This window comes from Ylistrum balloti, unplaced genomic scaffold, assembly GCF_031769215.1.
Source record: "Ylistrum balloti isolate Yb309-2 unplaced genomic scaffold, AGI_CSIRO_Ybal_v1 Utg370780, whole genome shotgun sequence".
NCBI lineage: Eukaryota > Metazoa > Mollusca > Bivalvia > Pectinida > Pectinidae > Ylistrum > Ylistrum balloti.
This window is the reverse complement of record NW_026782456.1, coordinates 1,386,200-1,405,853: the sequence shown is the minus strand read 5'-3', so window position 1 is coordinate 1,405,853 and position 19,654 is coordinate 1,386,200. Positions and strand designations below refer to the sequence as shown.

General features: G+C 34.1%; 2 protein-coding genes across 2 annotated transcripts; one reads left to right on the top strand and one right to left on the bottom strand.

The window, feature by feature from the left end:
- Positions 1–485: 485 nt before the first annotated feature.
- Positions 486–1,034, top strand: LOC132558338 (uncharacterized). Its single transcript, XM_060222885.1, has one exon. The coding sequence runs from the start codon at positions 486–488 to the stop codon at positions 1,032–1,034; it is 549 nt and encodes a 182-aa protein (XP_060078868.1).
- Positions 1,035–6,375: 5,341 nt separating this feature from the next.
- On the bottom strand, positions 6,376–12,902 carry LOC132558349 (probable methyltransferase-like protein 24). Its single transcript, XM_060222896.1, has 5 exons — positions 12,528–12,902; positions 12,249–12,343; positions 10,670–10,873; positions 8,943–9,081; positions 6,376–7,349 (listed from the first exon to the last, which is right to left on the bottom strand). Exons 1-5 carry the CDS (start codon positions 12,783–12,785, stop codon positions 7,038–7,040), a joined length of 1,008 nt encoding a protein of 335 aa, XP_060078879.1. The 5' UTR covers positions 12,786–12,902; the 3' UTR covers positions 6,376–7,037.
- Between the last annotated feature and the right edge of the window lie 6,752 nt (positions 12,903–19,654).

Sequence of the window (19,654 nt, the reverse complement as noted above, 5' to 3'; positions counted from 1 at the left end):
AATGAGACCTTATTGGAACATTAGGGATGAGATATCGTGTGTTGATGGTATACTCTTCAAGTCTCACAAAGTTATCGTTCCATGAGCCTTAAGGAAAGAGATGCTAGAGAAAATCCACGCTGCACATCTAGGTAAAGTGAAGTGCAAGGATCGCGCTCGCGAGATACTTTTCTGGAATGTCGAAAGATATAGAAAGCTATGTCAGTGAATGCCAGATCTGTGCTAAGCATCAAAATGCTAATACAAAGGGGCCAATGGTTGCAGCTGAATTGCCCCCAAGGCCATGGTAAAAAATTGGAATGGACTTATTTGAGTTCAAAGGCTCAAATTATCTTCCTACTGTGGACTATTTATAAAAATGGCCCGAAGTACAAAAGCTAGAGTCGATCACAACGCAATCTGTCATTGTACATGTAAAGAGCGTGATTGCCAAATATGGTATTCCTGACGAAGTACTGAGTGATAATGGACCGCAATCTGGAAGCATGGAATTCAGAGAGTTCGCAAGAGAATACGGACTTGAACATACCACGTCAAGCCCATACAATGCTCAAGCTAACGGCCAAGTTGAGCGTATGGTCCAAACAGTTAAAAGACTACTGATAAAGGCTAAAGACCCATATCTAGCTTTGCTGGAGTACAGGAATTCGAAAATCGATGGTGTCGAGATGTCACCAGCACAGATGTTCTTCGGACGTCGTCTTAAGTCACCATTGCTTACTACAACACCACTTCTGATGTCAAATCGGAACAATGTGTGTACATATGCTGGTCTGAAATTACGTCGAGCCAGACAGCAGGAAAACTTCAACAAACATGCTCAACAAACACCACTCAAACAACTTGATCCAGGAGATCGCGTTATGGTGAACAAGCCTAAGAAAGGAACCTGGGAACCGGGGACCGTGGTTCGACGCCATGATACCCCACGTTCATACGTTGTTGACAGCAAAGGAAGACGGTATCGAGGGAACAGATGGTTTCTTAAACCCGTGCCAACTTATCGGATAACCCTTCGTGTGACAGTTATGTGAAACCGGAAGACAGTGTTGACAATAAACCGGAAATGGTTGAACCAAAACCACTTGACAATCCATAAGATGTGTCAAAACCTACTCCGATGCCCTCAAAATCAACTTCCCCAGAAAGGTCACCAGTCAAGTGCACTCGTAGTGGTCGCGTCGTAAACCTTCCTGAACGATATCGTGTGTAAATAAGGAACTAGACGGTGTATAAATGTTTATCAATTTTTTAACATGACTTTAAATGTGTTATAGTGTTCGTGAAACAAAATAAGCAACACTGTAGGAGTGAAAAATTCCTCAGAAATATTTCATTTTATTTGAACAATTTCTTTACAATCCCTCTGTTTGAGTAGAGTGATAACATATATACATACACAAATGACACTGCAATTTAATTATCCGACACTTATCTGAAGTGTTTAACTGTTAAGCCACATACTCTTTCATTGTATTATTATGAACTTGAGTGAATTTTAAATACTAGTTTCAGTTATGGTAATAATTTCTAGTCAGTTTCATATATTGTTTTCTTTTATAAGGAGAAGGATGTAGTGTTTTCGGTTGTTGTCGCTATTCCTATATATTGCCATCCTATAGTATTTAGTAACACTGTTGGAACTCTTCTGTATGGAAGGTCAATAAAGTTGGAGTTGAACATGTAACATGGCGTCCATCGTCCATACATCACAACTGAAAACATGGAACACGACATATACTCCATTTGCACTTACAAATACATATGAGAAATCAGATGAAGATTCGCATACAAACCTCGATAGGTTGGTTGCGTATTTTGATTCCCATTAGAAACCCAATATACAGTATAATGTACGTGTAGGTAAGGATAAGCGAGTTGTGTACTATACAATAACGTCACCCACAACTGTGACATACCACTGCCGTTCACTATCGTGTCTTGCATCAGATGTTTATATAAATACATGCTGGTATGTAGTTTCATGAAGGTGTACTATTGTTGAAAATGATACATGAAGCGTCTATTTGTGGGAATAATTTTCACATTGCACAGGCCGTCAAACAGGACTGCTTGCAACCTTTTCTTCCTTGTGTGAAAACAAAAACATTGAAAATCCCCTATAACTTCTTAATCAAGAACTAAGATAATACGTTGTTAGGAGCATCATGCAGAGGTCTCTTCCTTTACCATTTGAGGAGTAGAATTCGTGGATCATTGTTCATACCATTCATTTCGGTATATGTAATGGAAAAATTATGTTTATATATAAAGACGGTTGAGGGGGACTGGTAGAGTTTCGGACCGCGGCATAGTCTGGTATGAAGCGTGAACTATAACTCGTCATTCTGAGAAAGCTTCCGAGTTCCTTCACAGTCGGAGGAGGTTTCGCACTTTTAACTTCTGTGACATTTGTACATTCCTCGAGAGTCCACGAGATGGACATTGTTGGTGGACGTTTGTGTCCCAGACATTTTCCATGCTTTTACGGTTTAAATTCATTCCGATAGTGGCGCCTGTCAGAATATGCAATGTATTTGACGTTCTAAAAAGATCAGATCTATGAACATTATGAAATGTATTGAATTTTAAGTCTCCCTTGGTAGATATTGACTGTTGTCTTCACCGTCGAGTTTCCTCATTCGTGTCTTAGATTTCAAAATGTAGGCTGTTAGCATCACTGACGAATCCAAGAGCAAAACAGCTGTAAGATATAGTTTAAATTTTTACACTGCTTTACCTAATTCTAAGTTTGTATTGAATTATGTGACTCACTTGTGAAATAATGTAACATGTCGCCTGCTGTACATGGCATTTATATTCAATGTTGATGACATTTTTACACTTTGAAAGAACAGAATTATTACATGAAAACGTCATTGCATTATGACAGTGCTTGTCTTAACTAGTACGTGAGGTGTATGGAGAGTGAATAATGCACGGGTATTTACATATTTGGATGTTGCACTAGTATTTACATACTTGGATGTTGCACTAGTATTTACATACTTGGATGTTGCACTAGTATTTACATACTTGGATGTTGCACGGGTATTTACATACTCACGTGGCCCTGCACATATGTGAAGTAAACCATGCTCCTCTCTAACTCATCATTTTCCGATATGACCAGCGAGAAATGCAGGTGGAACAACACATCTCTCCGGGTCTCTGGATTTCTGGTCTCTGACCAATCACTGAATATGAGAGTGTCGTATGTCGACTAAGGGGTTTTACAATAGTTATGAGAGTAGATAATAATCCAGTCTGTACCTTGATAGATATAATTATATATACACATGTGTTCAGCCTAAAATATACAGAAAACATGCTTACCTATAACTAATTTTATAATCAGTAGACCCGCGGTTATCCGAAAGCCGATAGTGCGGAAAAATCCCAATCCAGAGGGAAATGTTGTGGAACGGATTTCCGTAACATTTATCGTACTCACCAGCCTGGAAACCATTCTCATGCTCAAGTATCGATTTTGTGTTCAAGCAGCCTTTTTTATGATTTGCCTACATCATATAAAATAATACAAATGTCAAATATAAACATTGAATATAACTTTGACTTAAAGTCCTTCAAACTCTTCTTTAAAATCTTTGGCAAATCAGCCTTATTTATTAATTTTTAACTTAAACAAGACATACGGCTTGAGCACACAATTCATGCTTGAGCCTGAGAACGGTTTCATGAATACGAGCCCCGAATTCTGATTCCTTAATACGTTTTGGGAACGGACTTGACTTTTTATAGTGATATTCCCAGTAGTGTAGTGTGTAATCATGACCGTTGCGGACCTCTATGCAGGCCAACGCGGATGAAATCTGACGACAATATCAAACAGAAAATCTTAGTTTGTTATTGCTTCAAAAGTTTGATAATTAATTCTTAATTGTCCAATACTTATAGATAGCACGATCTAGATATAAAGGGAGAGAAGCATTGATGATCCGTATTGACATTTCTTATGAATTTGAACGTGTATAATAAAGATATGACGTAACTAAAACTTGATATGAAATTATTCGACACTGACATTCAAATTGTTGGATTCATTTGATCAAAAAGGTAACTCACTTGGCCATATTTCAATATAAGCTAGAAAGTTAAACTTCGGAGAAATCGACATCAGTGTTAATGAAAGTAAATAGAAATCGATATCTTTTGTTTCTGTACACACGTCCATGGCAACGGCCGTACACAAGTAGCTAGTGTAAAAGGAGCCGTCACTGTGGCTATGAAACCTTGACTTGAGGATCTTGGGCCAGTTAGGTCTTGTAAATGTATTGTTAATGAAGCGTGACAAGTGAAGATAAAAACAAGTATATAGCATTCAATTCGATTCAAACAAAATTATACGTCCCTGTTTTTTGTCCACACACTTAGCTATTCTACCCGTACATGCAATACAAAATTTGAATAATTACATTACGCTCACTTCTAGACTGACTGTGTCTGTTTTATCAATTTCATTCATGACTTCATTAGAGAGCTCATGGACTTTGTTTTACATATCGATTAATTAAACAATAATAATAATGATACCTTTCTATAGTTACAATTTTAACCTAATACTGAAACATAATTGTGACTCACAAATAAATGACGTCACCGACAGACAGTAAAATCTTAACCCAGTCCAAAGTTATCAGTATCACGAGAGAAGGGTATGAATATGTTCACGTGGGGAATTTCACATTCAGTATTTTGTGATAGGAGAAATATTAAACATCCGACCAGGTCGGGTGTGACGGCTCTATCACGTGACCTCGCAGCTGCCAGGGACTTAGCATATATACATTCTATTTGATATTCTCCAGGGTAGTAGTTACCCATATTTGAGATTGAATCATGTATGGTTAATCCAAAACACTAAACAAACATTGGTCAGTCAGAGGAAATTTTCATATTTAACTTTAGAAGCCAATAAAATTCGAAATTTATGTATAGGAAGGAAGAAGACGTTTTCCAAGTTTATCCTGTGACCACATGAAATATTAAAGATAAATCATCAGTGTTTTTAAAATTCTACAGCCGAAGGAATCGAAATTCATATCCAGGTTTGTTTTATATGCTCAAGTCGTAATACCCAAAATTAGATTGCAATGATGCATTTCTTAGAAATGAGAGGAAAGCTAGTTTCAAAAAAGAAATATGAATATTTGTTTTGACTGGTCAATCTTTGACGGTCATTGTGGATGAACCATACACAATTAAGATATTTACGGGCTTAAAAGATATCCGAAATATCGCTACTGTCCGTGCGCAATAAGAAAAAGTACAAAATGGTCATATTTTGAACGATTTGAATCGCACGCTTTGATTTGTATATCCTTGTGTACACATTATGGAGACCCCGATGTGGCAATCGGACATGGTGATCTTTAGGGCACATGACCATTGTATATATGTACCACCACAAGAGTAGATTTTGCGTCTACCCGTTAGAGACGAATGATGTTTTAGTAGACAAGGAAATGTTCTGCTGTAACGTGTGCGCGACAGGTGCCCTCGTTTCATCGACCAATGCTGTAAATACAAGTGGTTCAAGGGTTAATTATAGTCTGGATCTGTCACATTCCCTTTTTTCTTTTTCCTCTGTGTACTTTTTGAGAATACGCTGATGTCAGTCCTTGTGAAGTCGAAATATCATCTAGAAACCCAGCACACAGATACAAATGTAACTTATCAATTCAAATAAACTAGATCATAATTATATATATTCGAAGAATTATTACAGACAATGCACAAAGACACTCCTTGCACAACTCAACACAGTGCAGTTAATCGCTCAGCATAAACATTTACTTGATGATAATCATAAGATCCTCTTAACTATCACAAGCGTTCGACGGTTGTTAGCCACATTCCATACAATCACACAACCACAAACAACAGTTTGTTTAAAAACATCCCTTTATTTCCAGAATTTCCGTGAACTAGCTAGATTTTTAAATTTATTCACACCCTTCAGTATTGAGCTACTGTATGAAAAGGTCTTCCATTCTCCTGTCATAGTATCATAATGACGTAATCAATTTTCTGAGAAAATATTTAAAATCTCCCTAGTGGACGACCGCGTACTGGTGAAGAGAGTGATGAACTGGAGAAAATAGGGCGGATTCGCATTGATAACTTTTGAAATATTACTACGCAAAAGTGGTTAAGTGATTAATCCGGAGAGGTCCTCTCCTATACATATGCATGTCACTCTCGTTAGCCTAATTACGCATGACCTCTCATTAAGTCCGCTTGATAATTGAAAGAAAGCTTTGAAAAAATACTTAATTGTATTAGCATTTACTTCTGCAAGCCATACCAGCATAAACTAATACAATAGCTTTAAAAGTATGAACTGCAATTAAAAAAGATGTTGGTTGAGAGAAGTCTCGACGAGAACCATGAGATGTCAACAAGACATTACATACCTACTGATCAACGTATAGTTTTAACACTGCTAAACGCACATCAAATCTTAAGCAATCGCTCACAACTCATGTACATTTGTCCCACACATTTACTCAGAGGTGACTGGACCTGTGTGAACAAATTGTCTAACCTCAGTTCTATGGATTCGTTATACTACAGGTACATTTTGAAGGTAACGAGATATACCGGAACGTCCGTGAGCATTCGTTCTTCTTTTTAAAACAATATTTTTTTATCAAATGTTAAATTGATGTTTTGTTTATTTTTTTATCAAAATCGTATTCCATGCCCTTAAGACTTTCTCAAACGAACTGAAATAAAATTAATACAATTACTCTTCTTTGAATGTTCAACAAGAGTTGTAAATCTAACAATAACCGTATCAAGGGACCCAGTGATATACAGTGAAGACCCAAAATTGTCAAGAATTTATCATGGAACGTCCAGGATCTGAATTAAAATGTTGCAGCACTGGTAAAGTAACATATTGTTGCACAACAGTATAAAGTAAGATAACACTGCAATCACCCCGAACCCGTCTTTCCTTGCATCATACAAAAGAATGTTCAGACTGAAAAAGATAACATTATCGTAGACACTTATTTCAAATTTATAAGATTTGTATTAAGAAAATAGTTTTCATAGCATCCTGATACCTCTCTCCCTGTAACGCTGAATATCTTGGGATTGTCTCCCACTACATTAGGATGAGACCAAAACAATTTAAAACCCTGATCGTAAATACCACGTAAAGAGGTCAGTCTTGACAGTAAACTTGAATCTGGACCAGGACTGCCGTGGAATTCGACAAAGAGTTGTCTAACATTTCTCAACACTCCAGTTGCAAGCATATTCGGAATAGCCTCCCATTCTGCCCACTCTATATCCATCTTAAGAATATCGATAATTTTCTGGAAAAGATCAGAAGTAATTAATAGATAATGAAATGATAGATATCAACTTCGTCAATATTTATAAGTCTGTCAGAATGACACAAACAATCACGCGACCAGTCATAATACCAGAAGTCGTCAGGAGAAAACGACGTATAATGTATATTACTAAATCGATAAGTCCTGACGCCAGTAATCCCTATAAGACAGTATACTATATACACGAACTCGATAAGTCCTTACACCAGTAATCCCTGTAACACAGTATACTGTACACACGAACTCGATAAGTCCTTACACCAGTAATCCCTATAAGACAGTATAATGTACACACGAACTCGATAAGTCTTTACACCAGCAATCCCTATAAGACAGTATACTGTACACACGAAACTCGATAAGTCTTTACACCAGTAATCCCTATAAGACATTATAATGTACACACGAAACTCGATAAGTCCTTACACCAGTAATCCCTATAAGACATTATAATGTACACACGAAACTCGATAAGTCCTTACACCAGTAATCCCTATAAGACATTATAATGTACACACGAAACTCGATAAGTCTTTACACCAGTAATCCCTATAAGACATTATAATGTACAAACGAAACTCGATAAGTCTTTACACCAGTAATCCCTATAAGACAGTATACTGTACACTCGAAACTCGATAAGTCTTTACACCAGTAATCCCTATAAGACATTATAATGTACACACGAAACTCGATAAGTCCTTACACCAGTAATCCCTGTAAGACAGCATACTGTACACACGAAACTCGATAAGTCCTTACACCAGTAATCCCTATAAGACATTATAATGTACACACGAAACTCGATAAGTCTTTACACCAGTAATCCCTATAAGACATTATAATGTACACACGAAACTCGATAAGTCCTTACACCAGTAATCCCTATAAGACAGTATACTGTACACTCGAAACTCGATAAGTCTTTACACCAGTAATCCCTATAAGACATTATAATGTACACGAAACTCGATAAGTCCTTACACCAGTAATCCCTATAAGACAGTATACTGTACACTCGAAACTCGATAAGTCTTTACACCAGCAATCCCTATAAGACAGCATACTGTACACACGAAACTCGATAAGTCTTTACACCAGTAATCCCTATAAGACATTATAATGTACACACGAAACTCGATAAGTCTTTACACCAGTAATCCCTAGAAGACAGTATACTGTATGCACAAACATTGATAAATACACCAGCTATCACTATAAGACAGTATATTGTATGCACAAACATTGATAAATACACCAGCTATCACTATAAGACAGTATATTGTATGCACAAACATTGATAAATATACCAGCTATCCCTGTAACACAGTATACTGTATACTCAGACATTGATAAATACACCAGCTATCCCTATAAGACAGTATATTGTATACACAGACATTGATAAATACACCAATAATTTATCACTTGTCCTATTATCTATGATTTATGTAGCGCAACGAACATTTTCTCGGTAGTTAAAAATAACTGCAAAAACTCCTTCAGATATGTTACATAACACAGTCTGACACACATGACTTACCAAACACTTACCCTAATAGGACTACTTACCCCAGTATGCCCTAGCATATCTATAATCTCCTTGAGGTTCATCATGGTCCATGTTCCTTTCAATCCTCTCGGTTTTCCCCATAGTCCAATATTGTGAAATGTGATTTTTTTCGATCGCTGGTGATCCAACATTCCCATACTAAAATTGTAAATACAATAAAAAATACAATCTGTGATTTTAGTAATAACAATACTCATTATTTGATATACTTTATCTAAGTATAAATCTATGCAGAAACGTGTTGTTAACATATTTATCTTTTGTGCAATCTTCCACATATTCAACAACTTAAACATTCTATTTCATGTTGTACATAAACACGTGTGTCATGGCAGGTGATATTAAATGCAAAATGTTTATGTAATATAATAGTATGATAGCAGGGTTTTGAATTAATAATATCTCCATATTGATTAGCGTATACATTATATATAGGCTCTCTGGTACAGTTTGATATCACTTTATAACATGAAAATATTTGTTATGTATATGTAGATAAAATTTTAACGTACATTGTCTAAAATTAACATATACATAAATTTTGATTATATATATATTTAAATTAATACCATTTCATGTCCGTTTGATACAAAAACTGATATCTATATATCTAAATGCACACAGTATTATCACAATATGTCATTCCATATTGGTCGTTATTGTTGGATCAGCAGAAAAAAAATCCAGAATTGTGTATTTTAGCATATTCATATGATGGTATTGTTATTTTGCTTTTTATTAATATAATTATAAGCTTCTGTACTTACTTCTTTTTTATTGTCTTAATTATTGATAAAGACCAATAAAAAATCAATCATATGGTATCGGAGGGTTTATATGTAAACGGAACATATATATTTCTGTTATCTAGACGGATATTTCTTTTCAAATATTATTTGTTTGTAAATAAGCTGCAAAGAAGTCGTGAATGAAATACTGTTTGCATCAATTCATTTCATCTTGACCTCGAAACCGTCTCTCTTTGTTTTCAGGATGGCTTTGCACCACGTCACTGCTCATTAAGACTGAAGTAGGTCAGGAAAGACAGATGTTCGAAATGAAAGAAGAGAGGATCTAATCGAATTTATTCGTATTTAATAAATGCAACTTGCGTGATGAACAGTTATTTACCACAGACACAGTGAATCTTTGTAGCGCTTTGTAGTATCTTTGAACTACCTCTTACAACTATTCCTACAGCTGCTATCATGTTTGCCTTTCCATGATGTTCCTCTTTGTGTCATGAATTGTGTTGTGACGTATCTAATGAATCTGTTTTCATAAAATCTCGTTTAAGATTCCTTTTTTATGTAACGATGAATGAAGAATTTCTTAAAAACAACTGCTCTTCAAAGTTACTGTTCGGATATAGTATTCTGTTAAATTTTATATTAAGTTACAAATAATAGAATCAATAGCAATGGCATACATAGTATTTATGTCATGGACATCATACTCTTAATTGCCAAGATACTTATTTCGAAATCAAACGTGTTATTATGACTTTATCAGTGGTCATGCCTGTTTGGTTTGTTACTGTGATTATGTTTTTCGTTAATTTTCTAAGTTAAGTATTGATGAAAAGCTTATTTTATAGATAAAACCAAAGAGGACAAGCGAAATAGCAATTATTGAAAAACAATTATAATAAAAAAAAAAAAAAAAAAACAACAAAAACGGTAATTATTCCAAACTGGCGATTTGACAGTTGACAAATGATCTTTACCTTGGATCAAATGAATGAGTTTCACAGCCAAAAGTAGTGGAAATGTCGTCATCAAACGACCAATCGTTGTCAATTCCGAATGAGTAGACAAGACAAGGTGAAGAAAGTCTGTACTTAGTGTCGTTACACACGTCCCATCCTCCGTCACTCACTTTTCCTAGACGGACCAGTTCCTTACAGTGTACTTGTGATGATATCAACAGGCTATTTAAGTATGGAATAAACCGATGATTAAAGGAATGAGTACATCATAGTATAACTTTTTAGTTCATTCTAATTCCATCCTTATAAATATCATTTGATTATGTTGACATGTTGATATTTTATTTTTGTGTTTTTTAACGGAGATTGGGATTTATGGATCATTCTCTATCTTTTTATCCTGACCAGTAAAAGTAAGAGACAATGTCATTTTTCATAATTTTATCTGGTTGTAATATAATGACTGACGACGATCCCTAGATTGAGAATAACATATGTTGCAACGGTTATCGTTTTATCGACATTCTGACGTTACCGACAAAATCATTTGAATAGGAGAACTGTCAATAATTGGAGCATGTCACAAAAAAAAAATATTATTATCGTACTCTGTATTTCAGACGGTGACATATTTTAGTATGTCATAGTAGATTTCTCCAATGTTGATGTCAGTCACCTAATTGAATCGGAAAGGTGGCCGCCATGTTTGTACTTGTGTTAAAATTCATAAGGATATCGGGGATTAGATCATGAATATTATCCAATAAATATGCGTTACAGAACAAATATATTACAGTGTATTGTAAAAGGGTAGTATTGAAAGGTAATTATTTTTTCTTTGTATTAACACAATGAGCATAACTCGTTTGGTTGTATTTATACAATGAGCATATCTCGTTGGTTATCAATTCAAGCAACATTGAAACAATTCAGCTATGTTCCTTAATTGAACGAGAATTAGATATTACTACTGAAACTTTATATATATAATATACAACGTACGTTTGAAAACTGTATTAACACTTTATTCTGAACCTTGATAATTGTAGAAATCATTAACAGAACTGTATCCAAAATATGATTAACTTATAGAAAGGCAAAACAGTTGTCAGAAGGCTCCTAAGATATCCACTGAGATGGCAGTACGCATTTGCCATCAAACATAATGAGATTCTGACTTAATAGTTTCTAAAGTGGTTGAGAAATATCATTGGTAGACCTGGGTATAAACGACGCACGGTTTGTCATAAAAAATCAACATGTATGATATTGTAGACATTCTCAATTTCTTCACATGATTTTACTGTTTGGCTGAAGATCATAAAATAGTGGATAGACAAAGATCATTAAAACATGCCCTAGTAGAGAAAGAGATTGATAAACCAATGTTAACATTAATTATTTACAATAAAATATTACACGTAAACAACGATTAAAATCCCTGCTCTTTTTTCAAAACGCGATGACCTAGAGGATTATGTCATCTCGGTGATATCGTGAAAGCATTATTTATTTAAATCACAATTTGACAGATTTTAAACTTGTACCTAAACTTAAAATATCGTTTGGAAGATTTTTCTTTTGCTCATATTCTTACCTCGAATACATAAAGGCCAAGTCTGTGGACGTTTTATTTTCTATTAGATCTGGGCCATATACTTCGAGCGGACCTGTCATCGGCATTCGTCGTATCTGTAAGTAAATAAAAGAACATGTAAACTTGTAGTTTGTTGATATAAATATAAACACAAACAAGGCACATACCGGTCCTTTATTTAGCTTCCTCACTCCGTCACTATTCACTGAGTATGATGTAAAACAATATCAATATCATAAATTACGCCACACGAAGGTAGATTTGCAGAAAAATACCTACCATATAGATGGAATAACAACCGGTTTTTCCTTTGTCCTCTTTGAATATACAATTCAATTTCCTTTGAAAATGAAAGGTTCGGAAACCCTCTGTGTATAGATCACTTAGAATCATAAGATGTTCTACGTAAACAGATTGACTGATGTCTGTAGTGATGCCATGAAAGTTGACCAAAAGTTGGTTAACGTTCTTCAGTACATTGCGTTTCAACATCCAGGCTAGTAACCCTGTCTCTCCGCCACCAATGTCGATCGCCATAAAATCAATTTCATTCTGTAGATAGAAATATTAAGATATCAGTAAGTAGGCTATTTGATTATAGCAAATTCAAACAAGAGGATTTCTCCTATCATGATGCAATCCTGTTTTCGGATAATATTTCAAATGTGTGAAAACTGTTCAGCAGTCGACATGTCACTTTTGGTAAGATGCCAAAGTCTTATTATATACACATATGTACAACGTACATATTTGTTATAAAGCACTTGACCACACACGCTAAATCACTATCAGGGCACGAGAAAGGGTAACTTAATAGAGCAGTGTTGTAAAAGGGTATGGGAAAAATTGTCGCATATTTACACTTTTCAGAAGAACCCGAACGGGTATTCAGATATGCAACAATGTTTTAATTTGATATGGTACGAAGTAATTATGATGTGAGATTCATTTAAATCAAAAGAACACTTGTGAGTCGGAGAAATAAGTACGGATTTATACAGTAAACCCACGGACACTCATCAATACCTTCGCCCATCTAGTTGTCATCTAATCTATACTACAATGTCATATTCTCAAGCGTTGAGAATCCGATGTATTGTTTCTGACAAAGACGGCTTTAGACAACGTTGCTTAGAACTGAAGTCCAACCTACTCAATAGCAGATATAAAGAAGCTCTGATCGACTCCAGTTACTGGGACCGTTCACCCTGCACGCCATCATTGTCAACAATTTTCCATAAATATTGGCAAATCCTGCTGTCGTCCAGCAAACTTAAGAATATATTCCCGGAATCATAAATATTAGATCACAATGACAATATCCTGGACCAATTCATTATAATTGATTATATGTGCCGAGTGCCAGGTGTAGTATGTGGGTGACACCAAATCGTCCAGACATGCCTGTAACAAGACATTTTAACATGCCAAACCATACGTGGCATGACATGCAGGTGGTAAAACAACATCGTTTCAGTAACGAATGACAGTGAATAAAACATTTCCAACTCTGCTGCTCGCTCAGCATGAACGAGATATACTCCCATTGACAAAATAGCTATCAATGTATTTTGGCTTTAATACTTTTTCAAAATTAATCACTTATTCTCATTTAGTACTTAAGTCTCTGCTTTCGAACTGTTTAAAAATTGCATCGATTTGGAACTCTAACCGGAAGTAGGGGATTTGGAACTCTAACCGGAAGTAGGGAAGGGTAGTTGGGAGAATTTCTGTGGGCGAATTGTCTGATCTAGGGCTTATTCCATCATACTCAAATAACTGTTTTGATAATATTTTTTACGGTGTTTCTCCTTCTGAAAGCCCAAAGGTGTTTTATTCATTTGTTTATGAAATTCAATTGTTATCTGAAAAAAGAAACTTTTTCAGATGGACCGACACCCTGAAATTTGCGGAGAGCTATGGATATAGATCAGGTATTAAAATAATTGTTACATAAATTAATACCTACCTTTGATTTCATTGCTGTGATAGTTGAGGTGTTTACTGTCACACTACGGAATGGCTCAGCCGTTATAGTGCTATAAAAATCACATTTCAGATATGAAATATTGTCATGCAACGAAAATTACAGTACCTTGATAAGCAAACATGCTTGTATAATTATCATTAATAGTCACAAACTTTTAAATAATAAAACTTAATAGGAAAGGGAAGGAATAAAACATTATAAGTGAATTCTATTATATATGAAATACATAAGTGCTTATGAACGTGAAACGCAGCATACAGCTACCTCAGCCCACTTTAAGAACACAAACACTTACGTAATCTGTAAACATACAAATGCACGCAAAATCATTCGTTATGTTTACCAACCTTTTCATAATGAAGTTTTTCTCACAATGGTAGTCTTGCTTGAGTTCCTGGAAAAACTGTGTGGTAATGGTGTTTTCATTTTCATCACTGCAAGTACAGAGTTTGATTTAGGTAGTATACAGGGACTTTAGGAAAGACTGAGAATAAAACAGCAAATATGTGTAACACAATAACTCCATAACAGAATGGACGAAATGAGAGGTGGATATAAAGGAACATATTTCAAAAGGGAGTAATTTCATTACGGCAAAGAGAAAAAGATAAGATCTTCCATCTAAAAAGAACAAGTTTTTTCCATTCTTGGATGTCAATTTAAATAGTACAATTTATCTTATAACATTAACATCTTGAAATCATGACAATTTCTGTTACACTTACGCTATCATATAGGCCACACAGGGTTTAGATATATTTTTTCTAATCACATCACATGTGTACCATCCGTTCTTCACTCCACCATAAACATTCTTCACAGGACAAAACACTTGAAGCGTGTTTACGTAACTGTAATTGGAATGTAAAGCATTGGTTTCTGTGTCCTTAATGAAAGTTTAAATGTGAATTTGTATCATGTCATCAGTTACAACAGCAAAGGAATCGTTAAGGAAATAACAACACGCTAGTTGATAGTGAATCACCGTTCTGATACCAAATGGTAAATCACACCTGATTTCCATTACCTTTAACTACATACATATAAGTACACATATGGAATGGTTGTTAATGCATTTTATTGAAATGTATCCTGACTTACCGTCGGCGTCTAGTCTATATATATTTAGATAAACTCCATAGATTTGGTTTTAATTGAACGAACGTGTGCTAATGTAATGCAAAAAAGATGAACAGCTGAATAAAAGCTGTTCTAATTTAGTTGAAGTGGCGTTAAATGAAATGGGTTTGTCATTGTTTAATGTATTTAATGGTATTTTGATTGAAATGAAATATGTAAATCTAACACAAGGAAATGGATGACATATGTGTTTAATCTTAATTTAAATCTAATGTAGTGTTAATAAAAGATAAAAAGACGCAAAGTCAGGATCAAGGTACATTTCTGCTATCAAACATCTTAGAATGACTATGCAGTTTTATCTCTACATGCAATCAGAAAATATTTTCAAATTCACATTCACAAAGACTTTAAGATACACAGTGGCAAACATTTGAAACGAATAAAAAAGTAGACAAGATACGCCATAATGGTTTGTAACAAACAATAATAAGAACAACCCTAACATAAAATTACTATGATTATTTTTTAATATATTGTTAAAAGCTGTTCGCAACTAAAAATATATCCGGTTTACAAATGAAAATATTAAGAGTTTTCTTCTATCACTTGGGTTTGTAGGTAGTGCATATAGGAGGTGGACACTAGACTTGAAGACGTTTACCGAAATGTGTGCCACACCTTCATTCGTACAATGGAAGCGTGGTTAATAATTAAAAATAAACACATGTACTTGACGTTTCTTTGATGTCATTCTGTACTAAAAATTTCGAAATTTGTTAAGTTCTATGTTTAGTCCACCACCTTTTCTGGTTATCTGTTTTTGTCAATTGACTTTAATATACTTTTATAGGCCGAAACAGCTTTGGGATTTGTTTGTAAAGTTCTAAAGCGTTAGAACCTTTCGGGGCCACAATTTTAACTTATGATATGAAAAACGCTATTGTCAAAGTCTTATTATTATTTTTTGTATTTTTACAATGGGGTGAAAATTGCCGTTTTATTGTACCAATTCAAGTTTATGTATGTATATTAGGTTTTAGTAATAAAGTGTACCATTTGTATTGATTTATTGCAGTCTTGTTATGTCAAATAAAATAAATATAGAGAAATCGATTATTCTGTATCAAGAAGGAAAACATAATTTATATTTGTCAAGTTGCTCACCACACAGGCCCATGAAGTGTTTGGTGACGTGGCCACAATGCTTGTGAATACAATTATTCATGCAGCTGTCCTTTACTATTTTTAAGCAAACAGTAGTATATCTGTGTTGCTGTAGAATGGAAATCATTTGCATTGAAAGGTATTTACGAATTCTGTGTTTTTTTGTACAGGCACACAGTGAAAAAGATTATCCAAAAATTCGATAGATAAATTCCAAACACACAAAGAACATACAAAAGCTGCACTTTGTTGAAAATGCAATTAGTACAAAAAATGTAACTGTTATTCCGATTACAAACATTCGCAAGGACTACCCAACACAATATGTCAAAGACTGAATATTATTCAACTAAAACGCATCAGTAAAACGATGCTGTACTTAATGATAACCGTAAGTCAATGAATTACAAAAAATCTACCGAACAAAACATGTAAAAAAAAAAAAATTAAATAAATAAATAAAAAAACTACTTTTCCATCAGTCACATATATTATGCATAGAAGAATGTAACCAATTTCAATATAGAATATATACACGTATTTTACTTTTAAATATTTTTACATACCTGTAGAAACATATATGATATTATCTTAACGGGTCTGTCAGTAATTTAAAATTTGTATATGTAACGTAACAATTGGTTAAAGTGATGTCATCATAGCGAACACACAATAAAAAAAACGGAAAATTACAAAATTGCTTACCTGAAATATAGTTTGGATATTTCGCTGATGCTCATTTTCTGGAGGATACCTGTTCCAGGAATGGGGTTCTATTGACAAATATGGACATAATTACTTATGTGCTATTGACTCACACGTAATAAATACAACCAGAGTAGGTTACAACAGTTAACATTAAAATTGGTTCATTGTTATAAATCTATATGTATATACAACAACTGGTTTAGAATTATGGCAATAAGCTCACTGTGCTAATGGCCCCACGATGAATGGAAGATGAATTCTAGTCATACATCGGCCATTAACTTCAATGTTTAAACATAATAGACTTACTGTCAATTTTCCAATCAGTTGTGACACTTTTCAATACTTACACAGGATATAGTTTATATTTTGTCAAATTTATAGAATTGATAAATGTATCCTCCTTAATACAGGTTAATTTGACTATCTGCGGTGCAATACTTGATGCCTGGGCATGCATACAAACACCTACATTTCTATTTCTGATTATTTATTTATTCAGATCATCAACATATGTACTTTCGATTTTTTAAAAATATTGCTACTTACTGTCGTGTATGGCCAATGAAGGACCATTTCCCTATGAGGCAAGAGCTTAATAGCTTCCGGTACTGAGCCTCCTGCTTTGTGGAAATCAGATATTTGTCGGTTTCGGTAATATAAATATATTATGATTACGACGAAACTTGCAATGGCAATCTTCAATTTCTTTTGAGATGAGGTAGACATGACCAGATTCATCGACAACCGGAATCTGTTGAAGCAGAACGAGTAAGGGAAAATAGTAGTTATTAGAAGCGCGAGCTGTGCGTCTGTATACTTAACGGATACCGCTCTAAACCAGGAACAAAAACCTGCATTTTGGATTGTACTATTGTTAGCAATGCATTCGGCTCTATCTTGGAAAAACTCACATTATACAATGGTTCTGATCTTTATGATTGCTACATAGGTCAGTACCTTTTCCATTATGCAGGTATGTTTACTTATTTGTTTACCGTTTATTTTATCGAAAATATTTTTTGATTTTGAATCGTAAGGTAAAATGATGAAAATAAAGATGTTGCAGAGCATGCACATCAACTTGAAACCGTGTTATTTACATGTATTCATGACATCACTACAAAATGTACATGTACATCAATCTATATTGTCTTGGTAATAAAGGTATTAATTGTTTCACATTCATTGAGTAATGTGATAAATAAGAGTGAACATTTGCAAATATCTTGGAGTCCAATTCAGTTTTCCAGCTGGTCACTTATATAATTACTTTGAATACTTGTAGGATTAAGAAAACTAAAAAAAGCGGTCCCATGCATATTTCAGAAAAGACCAGCACTTATCAGGTTTGAATACACTACCTCTACTACAGCCTTAAAATTTTACTTCAGTAATTATAAATTTATGAAGTGCAAAAGCTTACAAAATGAATAAATATATCATTTGCGACTAAATTGCAAATACTCCAACACCGGTATTTACTAATATGTATTTTTTCTCTTTTCATGTCAACGAAAAACTCTGTAATGTACTAAATGAAGAGAAAGCTGATAAACAATGTTTTATATATATATATTTAAACACTGAATTCATCCTTTTGTCTTACTTTTAGCGGAATCTCGTTAAATTTTTTTTCTTCTTACCATGATTTGACCGTTTTTTATATCACAAGAAATAATATTGGAATATTATTGCTGTATCTGCAACTCTGTAATATCATAAAACAACCACTAAATAGCCTATTAGTTGTCTAGCTATATATACATGTATATTCACTTTCTACAAAATTAATAAGGAAACTTTACTGTCTTGTATAAGCAGTGTGTGGTGTAACTTGTTTTTTTTTAAATAAATATTGTTATTCTTTGTAGTGATAAAAATATGCAGAACAGGAGAAGCGTGGTTACACCACCACCCTCAGTAACTACACAACATATCTACTGAGTATAGAACATGATTACTGCTCAGAAAAAACATCTCCAGAAAAAGATCTTGAATTAATTTCAAATGTACAGAGCACAAGGGTATCTGATAATAACTTGATGATAACTAATTTAACATTTCACATGATGATTAACCTCAAGTTAAAACAACAAATCACTTTTTTTAATAATGGATTTTTTTTCAAGGACAATGAAAAATCTTTATTTTAATTTCATTATTAGGATATATATATAATGTGGTTCTTGAATTTCATACTTTTAAATTACCACATTAATTGTAATCCTTTTAGAGTTGAATCAGTGCTACTTGTGGATCAATTTTTTATGCTTTTATGCAGAAAGAGGCACTTTTTGTTAAGAAGATCTAGCATAACGTTTTTGTGTCTCAGTGTACTGTAAGTTGTGTTATTATTACATGGATTAATTATTCATATTATATTTTATGTTGTATACCTATCTGGCCATTAAGAGATATTGTTAGAAAAAATTTCCCAGACTGTTTTCAGTGTACTTTT